Genomic DNA, 14,267 nt, shown 5'->3' with positions numbered 1-14,267 from the left:
TAATAGATACCTATCGAAAGTCATCTAATACTGAATTGCTTATTGATGCGTAGAGCACGAAGAGGTGGAACTTCGATTTTGTGCGCGGAGAACCACAGCCTGGTCGTTACGAATGGGTAAGGCTTGACGAGCACGGAAACGAAATTTCCAAATCCAACGGGACAAATGGCATCATAAATACGCGAGAAGAATCCGCAGAAAAAGAAGAAAACGACGCGAAGCGCCCGTTTTCACAGATAAGTGGGTGAAGCGGTCAATCAACGAAATAATCAATTTGTGATATTATTTATTAGTATGTATGTAATAAGAGAGATTTTATACGAGCAGAGAATGTTACGTAAATGTTTAATTGTATAATACGCAAATTACTTTTTCATAAATAATGAAAACTATTTATAAATCTTTTGTAAAAGTTTAGGAGGCTTCTTGCGCGAGTCAAGAGAATAGCGAGTACAAAGGATTTTATAAAAATATTTATTCACGTTTTAATTAGCAATTGTCGATTTGTGGAATCGGTCGTCTCATGTTTCTAGTCAAAAGAAACGCAATGTTCAACGCGTCTCCGTAAAAACCTAAATCTCTAATTAACTTATTGATGAATTTAAAAACACGTGACCTGAATTATACATATATTATTTGACAATTTTTTAACAATCTTTTGTCTGTATTTAAGTATAACGTGGTACGTACGACATTATCTAATTGCATAGAAAAAAAAAAAAGAATGTGCAATATAAATTATTATACTCAGCTGATATTACTAATCGTAGAAACACCTAATGATCGGGGAAGGCTAATAGTAAAATGATAGAATAAAAAAAATGTATATTCTTAATATATTTTTACGAAATTGTAAAACAATTGAGTATTTTATTGATCCGTTCCCTCTTTTCCTTCTTTTGTATTTCACGAAAAGAATAGTTGTACGCATAAGTTATGCGTGACCTAATTTAACACCTGCCCCGCGGCGGCTGATTATTTCGTCGCGTTTGTCGCGAAAATAGGATATCTGGATTTAAAAAGGGATCGCGAAAAGGAAAACCTCGGTTGAAATAGTGCAAGCGCATTCGCCGTCCGCACTTGACGAAGATCTTCTTATCAATGACGAATTAAACGTTATCGTGCAATTACGCGTCGTTTTTAATTACTTTTTATCTATTTCTGTTCGTGAGATTGACGTTGCGCGAAAATTGATACCACCGCGCGTGTCACGGTTCGCCAAAATAATCTCGAACGCATACCGTGAGAAGAAGGCGCGAGAGAGCGCGTTGCACCTGGCATCGTTCCTCTAAAGAATCTTTTTTTTTTTTTTTTCCTTTGCGCCGTTCCCGTCGTGGAAGCTGGCCGGCCACGGCAGTACCAACCAGAAACTGCACTTCCGTTCTGCGAATTCCCACGGAAGTGGGCACAATCGCGTCGACGGCAAAGAGCATTGCCGCGCAACCTATACCGCACACATTATTCTGACCGAGCATTGAGAATCCTTCCGATAAAGAGCCTTCCGCGAACGAATCACAGGTGTTCGGGGCGAGAAATTGCCCAATACCTTACACACGTCTCGCGTCGCAAATATATTTGCGGAATTTTTTATAAATAATTCTAAACGCAAATCAATCGTCAAAGTAAGTTGCGGCTCGGCCAATTCCTAAACGGTCCTAATCGAATTATCTCCGGTCGACATGAAACGTTCGTCTCCCCGATGTGTCTCGGAGAAAAGTAGGCTTCTCGCGGAACAGTGAACTCGTTCTCAACCTCGATCTCGATTCACCACCTTGAGCTCGATAAACGTGATTTATCGCGGCTGCAGTTTTGTCCCCGTTGTCGCCGGTACGCGATGAGATAACGTGCGCGGCGGCAGCGGCTTCAGGTGAGAGCCCGGCTTTGATAGCGAAATGATGAAACAGGTGACTCTTTCGCCGGTAAACACGCGATGCAGATGCGGCCGTGCGCCTTCCGGTCGCGCGCTTCGCCCGCGAATAAACACCAGCTTCCTTTGAAAATAATCTGGTTGACTAACGAACGCGTATGCGATATCCGTGCGCTATCCGCGAAGGCGAAAAACGTTCTCTTTTTTTCATTTTTATCGAAAAATAATCGACGCAACGGCAGACGCGAACGTACCACTCTATCGGCAACGTTAATTAATAATGCAACGGCAAATTTAATTAAATATTCCAATAATCGGCGCTGAATGTAAAAAGTCACGCACGTCGCACAGTAGTTCGAGCGGCATAAATCACTTGGATTGTTCGCCGAATTCGCCGAGGCACCTGTCAACGTGTTATCTGGCAGCAAATATCGCAGGAAGTAGATTGTAGACCTCTCGCTTCATTGTGGGTTTTAAAGCGCGACCTGTGCAACCAGACACCTCGTTGAAATGCACTCCTACGGTAGACAATGAACGAGAGGCGGCGGCTCTCTCCTCAAAAACGCAGAAAGAATTGTTTTACGCGAGCCCGTCTCCCCTCATTGAGATGCATCCGGTGTCACCCCTCACCTAACCACACCGTTTCCTGGATGCTGCGTGGGATTTGGTTTCCACGGCGCGCTGCACCGGCCAGGCCCCCCTCATTTAGAATCTTAATTAACGACCATCGAAACCCATAAAGTGTACTCTAGCGGTATGTAATTCGCTTAGAACGCAAAACTAGCGTGCGTATTAATTTCTAGAACGATACGCGTGACGCTTCGACGAACGTTGTCCATACGTTTCATCATTAAACCGATCGAGATGCCGCGCGGAAAAAAAAAAAAAAAAAAAAAAAAGAGCAGGATTGTCGCGTTTGAACGTTCCGAATGCTCGCGCCACGCGATGGCAGCCTAGTCAAATCTCACGCACGCAGTACACTCACCGTCAGGAATGGCGTACGTGGGGCTGCGACGGCGGCTAGCGTACGTGATCTTAGCGTGGGGTGCGTCGAATCTCACACGAAGAGCCCGCGTAGATGTGTTGCGAAGCATCGGTCATCGAGGATCGAGAGGGAACGCGGCTTGCTACATCCCCCCGCGCTCAGCGGCCGAAAGAAGGTAAAGTCACGTATGCCAGCCGCCGTCGCCGCTTGCCGCTCGTTGCAACAAATGCCATATCTGCTTTTCGGTGTACATATATTAGCGAAGGCGAAGGTTAGACGCGCCGCGTGGCAAACTCTCTCCAATTGGAGGCTGCGGAACCGTTTATCTACGCTTCGCTCGCCGCGAGTGCAGCTTTCCCGGACGAGAGAACCAGAGTAGATTGACAATTATCAATGAAAAGTCTCAACCTGTCCCGTTGATTTCACGTCGTAGCGCGCAGCGTCGGGCGACGCGTGCCCGGTCGCCGTGGTTTCACGCACGGAACCGAGAAATCAATTCGATAACAAATAATAATAAAAAAATCACCAGCGTTCGATGCATTAATTAAAGCGATAAGGTTTTTTCTTTTTCTATCGCAGCATGATTTTTACGCGGTTTGATACTGCGGCGAAAAGAGGATATGTAAAAAATTGAAATAAAACAGTTGTATTTCTTTAAAGTAACTGTGGCCTTTAGAGCGACGAATCTGTCACTCCGAGTATTAAAAGTGAGCGATAATCCGTCCGGGTATGCAAATAAATCTGTCGTACGTAACGCGTCGCGTCAACATGAAAATCCACCGAATACACGATAAGATTGCGTTGTTTTGAGAACTGGACCTATTTGCTTCTCGTTCCCGGTCGTTGTAAGAGGGACCCGGAGGCACGGGTGTAGAAAGGATAATTAAAACGGCGAATTAAGGCCGCGATTAAATTAATTTGACACATCCGACGGCGTTTTCGATGCCGGTTTCTCTACGCGGCCTAATTAACCGCGTCGCGAACAGAGTAGCGTGGGACGTGCGGGAGCGCGTCTTCGCCAAGATAAATCTGTCGCCAAGTATATCAAAATAACAGAAAAGCCACCCGGCAAAACTTTACTAACCGTTATCTCGCGCGAGGCTAGTTAATCATTTTCTCGTAATCTCATTAAGAATCTTACCGAACGAGTTCGCTCTTGAAATTTTCTCTCTAGTCTGAAAGCTGGAATATCGGAGCAGAAATTGGCATTCCGCTCGTTCGTGCCCTCCTATGGTAGGGGCCGATAACTGTACAATCGGTTCGCACAAGTCTCGAGGAGCCGGCGCGGTTTCGTGCAGTTAGGCCGAGGGGACTATAACGTTGCGAATGGCGGTTATTTCGTTCCTCCGGTCGCCGCGTGATTGGCCTCGTGGCGCGGGTGAGACGGGGGAAGAGTCGAGGAGGAAAACGACCTGGCCGAGCGGCGACGAAGAATGCCGATCTTGCGTGAGGCTTGGTTGCTTGCAACGCGAGGGACACGCGTCAGTCGCTAGAGAGCGCTTTTCGTGTCGACAACGTGTCTCTGCGCAACTCCGCGGATACGCGCACACGTCCCCGCCCGTGTACGACGTCACGTAACTGCGCAACCGTGCGTCCTTCCAGCCCCGCGGCGGGCCACGCGCGTGCCTTGACAGTCGCGTTCATTTGGCGGGAAACGGCGGGGCGCGTGTCGTCCAGTTATTTACGCTGTGCCGAGATCCCGACACCCCCCTCCGCCCCCTGGTATCGGCGGTGCTGGGGCCGTGTGCAATAACGGTTACTTTTCCACGGAATTTCCTGACGGCGAGGCGTGCAACGACGTTATCGCGCTTCGACCCCGGGGGTCTCGCGTGTGAGACGCGGAAGGCGAGAGAGGAGGGCCGAGACGGATTGGCTCGCGTCACGGACGGATCGTCGCGATAGACGGCGAAATTTTGCGCGGGATACACGTCGCACACGCTCGTCTCGGATACTCGCGCGCAAGTGCGGCCACGCGGTGTTGCCGGATCGTCGCGAGGCTACGTCGAAGAGAGAATCGCGGCGAGAAGTGCGTGGCGGATATAGATAGTGCCGATCGTCCACGTTTCGGCGAGAAGGTGGCCCCCCTCCCGCCCCTCAGCCTCGACGGGCCCGAGTGCGTGCCGGTGCAGCGGAGTTTGTTTTCACCGCCGCCGCTATCTCTGTCTGTCACGTAGTAACCGTGTGTCCCCCTTCCCCGTGTTGCCAAGCGCGGCTGCTGCTCGCCGTCCTACGATCTGCACTCCCCCGGCCGGGAATTGCCCCGGGGACAGTCGTCACCGGAACCGACGGACGTCGGCGAAGACCCCCGGGTACCGGAGAGGAGAGGCGCCCTGGTCAACGCTCTGTAGCAACGGCGCGGCCATTATTCGAAATTCGGTGGGTCGCGCCACGGGTAGCGGTGTTGCCACGTTCGTGGTGCCGCGATTATTTCAACGTCCCACGACAGCAGCGGGGACGCGGTTCCTGGAAGGAGTCATCGTCGTTCCCGCGTCACGGCCAATGCTAGAAGAAGACGTCTCTTATCTCGCAGCGCGTGTCACAACTTGTCGATAGGGCGGCGAAGGAGGAGAGAGAACAAGGACGGATAAGAAATAGGAAGAGACCGCGGGGGCGCACGCCGTTATCTTTCGCTTATTTTTCCGCAGACTCTTGTGCTATTCGTTTCCGCGTCGGTAGTGCCGAAAGGGGGAAAGCGGCGCGTGGACATTGGCCGTTGTGAAGCGCGGCGGCGACGGAGCGTGACGAAATATGAGCGCGCGAGTGCTGAACCCGGCGATGATGACGGAAATAAGCAGGAACCTGGACAGCGGTAGCGCCGGCGGCGGCGGCGGCGGGAGCGGACGAGCGGCGCCGACCAGGGCCGCGCTGGCCCGGGTCAGACGCGATCTCTTCGGACCGGTGGACCACGCGGCTGCACAAGCTCTCGCCGATCGCGAGCTGCGGGCACAGTCGGCGCTCGACCAAGCCCGATGGGGCTTCAATTTCAATCTGGGAGTACCAAAACCGAATTCGCGCTTCGAGTGGGAGCCGCTCACGGAGCACGACGTCGTGCCCGAACCCTACGCCCTACGCGGCATGCCCTACCTGAGGAAACACGCGCCAGGCACTCCGCGCAAGCTGCGCTTCGACGAAGTGTCGACGACGTCCCCGACGGAAACGACGACGGCGACGGCGACGCCGACCGCGGCGTCGTTGACGGCCACGATGACGACGGTCAATACGCGGATTGTCGAGCAAATGGAAATCGCCACGCCGACGGCCGAGAGAACGCCGCCGCAGGAGCCCCGGGTGCCCGAGATTGGCGAGGTCACGTCACCCAACCAGCTCCTGGATGCCGACTCCAAGAGGAAAAGGTGCACGATAGAGCCGACCACTCCCGTTTTGCCCCACGCCGCGAGAAAACAGTCCTCTATCACCGGTGAGTTCTTTACGTTTATTTATTTATTTCATTTCATTCAACTTTCAATGATTTGCCGCGAGGTGCCTTGTGCGGAAAAAAAAAAATAAAAAAAATGATCCGGATATCGCGTCGCACGAGTACGTTCGCCTCTCGTGATCTCGATTATATAAATGCATCCGGGTAATGTTTGTTTTTAGAATTGTTTGGCACGAAATTAGCGCCGCCGTTATCAGCGATTCTCGGCCCATCGGCGGCCTCAGATTATTCCGATGAAATCACGCCTCGCGGCGGCACGCACCTAGCCCGTTTGTGTTTTTTCGCACCTCTAATCCGCTCGTAACTCATCGCTCGTATCTCCCGAGCCCAGAAGCCTTCCAGGAGTACGATAAAGTTTTGTTTACACCTGCATTGTGCACGATTGAGAAGAAACGTACCGAAATAATCGTCGATCATATTTTTTTTTTTTTCCCCCCTCCCTGGTTTTGCTTAAATTGTAATAAATTAGCGAGAGTCATTCTCGATTATTTTGTTGAAACGTTAGTTATCGAAAGTCAAGCCGGATCAACTTCTGCATCTCGCAAGTATTATTAATAGAATTAATCGAGTACAAACGTGTAAACGTTGTCCGCGCGTATCGCGTGAATCGTCGAAAGATAGCCGACTTTAAGCTAAAATTTATCGCTCCGTTAATTTGCACGATGTATTTACGTATGTAGGAAGCGCGGTGGTTGCCTAGGTCAATCCAATTCGTTTGCTGGAAGGTCGACGCAATTCGCGCATATAATTACGTCATTGTCCTGATAATAACGAGCCGCGTTTGCATTTCGCCGCTCGCGTGTTTCGAAATGTTGTCAGCGCTAGCTTTCTGCCGGTCACTCCTTGCACGCGGACGCGAATCGTCATATATCACCGGTCTGTTTTAAAGTCAACCGGTTCTTTAAAGAAATATGCCTTTTTGTTTAAAAAAAAAAATTGTACTTTTTTTTTTAAATTTATTTTTATATCCGCGCAGCACCTCGATCGTAAAAACATGTGACTCTGAACAACGCAATAAAACTAATTTTCAAACTTTCTTTCTTTTCTTCGCTCTTCCAATCCTTCCTCCTGCAATCCACGCGAGGTTCAACATTTTGTATGTAAAGCGTGCGTCTTTTTTTTTTTTTTCCTCCTTTATATGTGTCAATAAAACCCAATTCTGCCGACGAGACTCGTATTATCGAAAACTGGATTATCGCGCGCCGCGATAACGATTGAAGAGAGGCTTCGATAATATAAAAATATTTTTATTCACGAATAAGGATCGCTCGTTCGTTTACACCGCGAATGGGGCGAGGAGGCAAACGACGCGAGTCGACGGATTCGATTTTGTAAAATTTACGTGCAGCATTCTCGAATCTCTTTGCTGAAAGTTGTAAAATAAATTCGGTAAACTTTAACTCGCGTTGATTTTCGAACGGAAACGATCGTTACTTGTCGAGGAAAGCGCCGAGAATGCACTTGCGATACATGTGCAAGAAGGGAAGTCCGCTCGAAACGGGAAGAAAGGATATCGTTAATCGTAATTGCATACACGATCGACCCATACACGTGTTATCACTCCCGCGCACGAGATTATCGTTTCGCCGACGTTACTTTATGCATTCACGCGCGAGCGATGTGTATCGTTGCCGATTTGCAGCTAATTTCGAGCTTAATCGCCGTTCTTTGGAAATGTGCTCGATAACGATTAATCGATTGTGCCAAGATGAGAAGAGATTGAGTCAATACGTAATTAAATAAATAACACAGTGATTAAGAGATAAGCACCGATCCGCGGTTCGCGTGGAAGAAAACGAAGAGGAGGACCCCCCCGAGGAATTATTAACTAATTTATTTACGCGCGCGAGAGCGGCAGTGTTTGTTATTCAAATTTCTCATCAAGTGTCACGCTAAATTTCGACAAATACGATAAAACTCGCGGGTAGATAATTCGTTATTTGCAAATTAAACAAGACGTATCGCGCGAACAGAGGTTATTTGTCGACGTTAGATTGGTATTAATTTTTGTATAGCGACAAAAAAAATTTATGTAAAAAATAAAGCCAAACCTATCGCGGTCGGACTCGTCGTGAGGGACCCGTAAAAATTTATTTCCGCTTCAAATCGTTTAGAATTTTCATTTCGAGAATTTCCATTTTGATCGTCCGGATCAAGTTTTCATTTTTGTGCGTCGCCATCTTATCGTGGCTGTAAAACTGCCCTTTTTTTTTTCTTTCATTTATTATTCGACCGTCCACCCACGCGACGCGACTATTTCTGGACCACGTCATGTGTCGCGCACGCGTGTGCACACGTGTGAGCGCATCTCGCGCTGCGCCAGCACGCGTCGGAACTTTGTTTATATTTTTGCTGCATCGCGAAAACCCGAAGCTGTGCGCCACTTTACTGCAAATCGACGGAGAGACGCCCGTTCGTTACTTAGTCGTTTATCTCTTCGAATAAAAGAGCCAGCGTTATGCAAAGCCTTCATTCGTACAAGTATAATATGTAGAAATAATCGCCTGTTTTGCGCGTTAAACAAAACCATCGATATTTGAACGGTCTTTTGCTATCGGAGAGGAAGTGTGGCGACTTCCGGGGGCATCGCGTACACGTGTAGATTAGATGGGAATGGATTGGGCTTCCTATCTGCCCCACTTAATTCGCTCGAGGAAGTAACGAGTTCGTAACGTATTTTGCTTTACGGGATGGGGGCGCTGAACGATATTCCTAACGTATTTTATTAATGAGCCGCGCGGTCAGCTGTTGAAATCCATATGGGGTTGCCGGCACCCCCATGCCTACTCTCTCTCCCTTTTCGGGCCCTTTGTGACCCCGCGTGACGCGTGTATGTCGAGTGTTTGCACGCGTGGGGGGGCATCAGCTGTGCACGCAATCGCGTGCCCCTGTCTACGAACCCCAGGAGCGATCGTTGCGAAAAGATCGGCATTTAAAATCAGAATTAGCGCCCGTATATCTCGTCCCGGACATTTAAAACGCGGTGGAACAATTGCGAGTTTCTTCATCGAACTCGGTCTCTCGTTTGACAACTTTCGAATCTCGAAGCATTCACGCGCTCTAATAACCGTAAAGAATTTTATTACTTAATTTTGAAATAGAAGAGCAACGTAACAAAAAAAAAGAAAGAAAGAAAAAGTATAAAGTGTATGACGTTGATAATTTTTCTCACGTGCCCCGACGACTGATTCACAATAGCGGGAAGGGGGAGGACAGAGAATCGGACAGATGCACGTATTTCGATCGCGTGGAAACCTCGCCAAATGGTACTTTAAAGGGGTGCCCTTTGTAACTTCGGAGTGGTGCATATCGATTTCTGAGTCATGACCGGCAAACTTCTCATCGACGATATTTTCCGTTAAATTCGAACATCGCGTTTATTACCTCCTTGATTGTTCTCTTCGACATTTTTAATCGCGCGAGAATGCCGCGGGGATTGAATCAAGACTCGCGGTAGCAAAAATATTTGCCTGAATATTGCAATTCGCTCGAACATGCAGCAATCAAAACAATGTAAAATCCTATCGTTCTTTATAATTAGCGAGCGCTTTAACGGTGCGATATAATAATCCGAAGGTTATCGGAGAGGAAAGATTTTGCACGACAGTAAGCCGGATTGTGCATAAGGTCAAGTGTGGCACTGCATGTGATTATAAGAAATCGAAGCCGGTGATAAGCCGCGAATTGCTCACGCTGGTCGCCAGATGCGTTCCGAGACCATTTTTGATTCACTCGAGTGCAGTTTATATCGATAACTCGAAGTAAATATTAAATAACTATTAATACGCGGAATATCGGTACCTTTGCAAGATTACTTTGACCTCAAGACTATTAAAAAACGACAAATTGGTCCCCCCGAGGTCGAAATTGTTATAAAATTGGGAGCATATGTTAGGTGACTGAGATATTTTTTTTACAAACTTTTTAAATTTTTTCAAGACCCGAATCTCTTTAATTAGATATTAAACGAGTTCCCCTTATATACTCTACCAAACTGCCTCGACGGGCCTGTTACTCGGTTGTGTAAAGACACGTTTTTTTTTTCATTGTCTGTTCCAGACTACATGAAGAGTCGCAAACGCGGCCTGAACGGTACCACAAAGAGCATGATAGAGCCGCCGGAGAAGATCACTCGCAACGCGGGTCAGATACGCAGCTAAAAGCCTTTGGTTTCCTTATCCGTCCTCTTCCACCTCGTTTGTACACAACGTGAGACAGTACCGGAAGTGGGGAAACTGCACCGCCACGTGGACTAACGGGGAAGGAAGGAGAGACAGGGACTCGGACGAGGCGCGAGGTCCGCGTTGGCTGTGCCATTCACATAGTTTTATCCGCCACGAGCGCAGACGAGGCAGACGGAAGCGAATGATAAAGAGGAAGGAAAGTAAGAAGGAGTGTTAGAAACGAAAAGTTGTCTATCGCGGGGTGCCTTCGTCTGTCGTCGCTTTATAGCTGCGAGGATTATGCAAATAGCAACGATCAAGAGGACATGGAAAAGCGAGACTAAGACAAAGAGACGAAAAGAAACCGAGGGACACTTGAAGAAAGACAGAATACGACTTTCGTCGCTATTTTTTTTATATGTGTCACATCTTTTTCTGTATTAGACTCTAGAGTAAGTAGTTATAAGGGGATATAAAAACCTAGATTGTAGATAGAGTAATATGATTTGTGTCCAAATTAATTAATGTAATATATTCTTCGTTCATTTCTGATACGCGTTCGTAGAAAAATGTTTAAACAATGTCGTTACACAAACTCGTTACGAGAGAAAGAAAAAAGTGCGAACGAAAGAAAACTAAGAAATACATGCAAGTTTATATATGTAGACTATTCTCATAGGGATTAGATTGATTAGATGCTAAGAGATAGAACAGAGTATATCGCGCGTATTCATTGGATTTAATTGAATGGGATGCTCGACAGGCTGGTCCATGGAATTATCGGTACTCGCGATTGCCGCGTTCTAACCCAGTGATAAAATTCTTTCGCTAAATCTGAAAATATTCTATTCAAAAATCACCCTCTTGACGAATATCGCGCCAGTTTCGACGCCGTGCCTTCGAAATACGCGCGATATCACGAAGTGACTTTGAACTTTGAAATAAAACGATTTCATAAAAAAAAAAAAAATTAAAAAAAAGGGGAGGAGGAGTTTGATTGGAATTTTCAAATTGAGAACATCGCGATTTTCTTATCGGTTTTACGAAAAGCGGAAGAAAACAAGTGCAAAAGAGTGATTCCGTGGCCAGAATGCGATCAGTTTTAAGGAAGAAGAGAAATATATAACTTAGCTGTAGTTCGTTACCCATGTTTAAGCATTGATCTCCTGTACAATTTTAAGAAAGTACAGCCGATGCCAAATCACCCCGTGACTTTCTTCTTTACTTATTAATTAAATACAGAAACAAAAAAAAATTCATTATTTCCTTTTTCCTGTTTTTTCCTTTCCCCGTTCCATATCGCATTTGCTTCCGATAGATAATGCAAAATACAATCATCGTAAAATCTTTTACAAGAAAAAAAAACATCGTAGTTTGATTTCCACTTTAGTATCACTCTCGTGTCTTTTACATTAATAATTAAAACATGAAGCTTTTTTTAATATTTTCACATGACAATCAGTTAAATTGAATTTTTTGCTACTTTATTCTTTTAAAAATGTATCGAGACAACGTTTTTCTGCTATACTTAAATTAATCCCGCGGTTCAATAAAATAAAATTAATGTAACGTAAAAATCTTCAGCACACATTTAATTCTGGTGCATCTCCGGTGAGAACATTAAATTAATCGCGACGTCATTAATCTTTTTATCAATTAATACATATTATTTTAAAAAGAAATCTTTCTATCGCAATAATATGAATATATGCAAATTAAAAGATTGTGTGCGTCGGAATATCATACTTTTTAATTGTCCAACAATAAGTTAATAGCTTGCAACTTTGTATTTTTGTAATTGGCAATTACGAAGAAGAACATTTCCTTTGAAGGCATCATTGAGACCAAGAATAAGGCATTTCACAGCGTAAACGGATTCCAGTGCAAATATTGAAGCGAGCGTCTACCTCGCTCGCCGATAACGAAATATTAGCGTACTATCTAATTGTATATTATTTGAGTTTTATAATAGTAGCTGTTTATCATACACAATTTTTTTTCCCTTCGTTACGTCCCGTTAACGCAACCTTTGTCAAATATTTTATCTCTTGCCTGATACTTTTTCCCGCTCGTCACTTCCTTTTTGAGATTATAACCCGAAAATACGACTGGTGGTTACAAGCTATTTTTTTTATCCCAAGTCTGCCCTCAACGTCGTGCCGTGCGAGAGAAGAGCGAAGACAGACATTCGATTAAATTAAATTCGCGTTACGCATTGACCGCAGAGTTCGTTTCTCTCGCGCGGAACGGAAGCCTCAGAAAATTCACCGAAAAGCAGATGGGCCGATATAAAAATAAGTAAAAAAATATATATATATCATTGATTACTATGCTCGTGGAAGCTGCGACACCGCGCGATCTCGGTATTAGTACAGCGAGTCGTTAAACGTGAATTAATTAACCCGGTGATATTGCATCTTTCTGATTTTTTTTTCTTTTCGACAAAAATCAGGATTGCGATAATTTCGAGTTTTAGCAATATTATTTTTAGTAATGTCGTAAAAATAAATAAAAATTAAAAATTTACGGTATCGTCGATGGATTAAAAAAAAAAAAAAGGTTAAAAAAATAGGAATCTCGTGAGATCTGAGAAAATCGAGACGCGCGGTGCTTGCTATGGAGAAAACTATTAAAAAAAAAAAAGAAAAAAAGAAAAAAAAAGAAATAAAAATAAAGAGAGAAAAATCTAATATTTATGTAACCCTGTGATGTATTAGTATGATCTCAGTAAATGTAACTTAGCGTGTACTTCTTATCTACATTAATTAGACTACGTGTGTATATGCGATAACGAGAAAACATTGCGACGGACATTTGAAAATGATTACGTAGAATAAAAAAAAATATAGAGATCGCAAGTTAAATTGACGATTCCCGATACTTGTGTGCGTGCGTGTGTGCATTTTGACGCGTGAGAAAATGCGTATGTGCGTTCTGCACAATAAAAGGATGAAAGAAAAAGACCGAACGGGGGCCTGGAGAATCGCGCCTCATTTTCAGTCGATACTTCGCGATATAAAATTATATATGTGTAACGACAATATTATATATAATTATATAAATATATAAGAGAGTCTAAAAAACTAACTAACTAACATAAGTAAATTGTGACCCTAATTGTTTATTAAAAAAAAAAAAAAAAAGATCTATCGATACGAGAGACTTTCATTATTATCACTACCAATCCTTTACATTCCTATTCAAATATTATTTATTAAAAATTAATATTACGTGTTAATTATATAATTGAATAATATCATTTTTTTTTTCTAAGAGTTTTAACGTCGCAAAAATCACAAATAATATTTGAAAAATGAATGCTACATTGACATCGCGTCTGGACATTAAACATGAGTCAAGAGGGCAACGTGCAAAGCCTAATCTTTGTTAATTGTCGAAATCGTGAGCCAGGATAGCACGCGGGACCGTCTTTCTCCGTTTCTTTTTCGTTTCTTTAACTTTTTTCTTTTTCGAGTCCCGTGTCCTCGTTGCGGCACGTAGAAACACGCGCGCGTTCACTGTAGCTATGCTTCTATGCAATCTCTGTTGCTAGGCGCACCTCAGACTCGGCCCACCGGCAATATTTTTAGACGATACGCTCACATGTCGCCACCGATTCGTGAATGAATCAAAGACGAGTCTCATGAATCTGCTCTTCCTCTCTCTTTCTCTCTCTCTTTCTCTCTCTCAATGAAAGTATAATTGCACGTTCGGATTTCCGCATAAAATATTTATCAGAACATTCGCGCGTCTTGTATAAATAATTTCAGAATAAAAATGTCTTGGACGAAAGTATCCTTTCGAATAACTTTTTTT

The 14,267-nt window shown here is 44.9% G+C and overlaps 1 protein-coding gene across 1 annotated transcript; it reads left to right on the top strand.

Moving 5' to 3' along the window:
- The first annotated feature begins 4,335 nt into the window (after positions 1-4,335).
- Positions 4,336-13,606, top strand: Dap (cyclin-dependent kinase inhibitor dacapo). The gene is made up of 2 exons (XM_070667253.1): positions 4,336-6,270; positions 10,348-13,606. The coding sequence occupies exons 1-2, from the start codon at positions 5,601-5,603 to the stop codon at positions 10,446-10,448; spliced, it is 771 nt and encodes a 256-aa protein (XP_070523354.1). The 5' UTR covers positions 4,336-5,600; the 3' UTR covers positions 10,449-13,606.
- Positions 13,607-14,267: the final 661 nt, after the last annotated feature.

The sequence above is a fragment of the Cardiocondyla obscurior genome, linkage group LG16 (assembly GCF_019399895.1).
Source record: "Cardiocondyla obscurior isolate alpha-2009 linkage group LG16, Cobs3.1, whole genome shotgun sequence".
In the NCBI taxonomy this organism is placed as follows: Eukaryota; Metazoa; Arthropoda; class Insecta; order Hymenoptera; family Formicidae; genus Cardiocondyla; species Cardiocondyla obscurior.
This window is presented reverse-complemented; position numbering and strand designations above follow the sequence as displayed.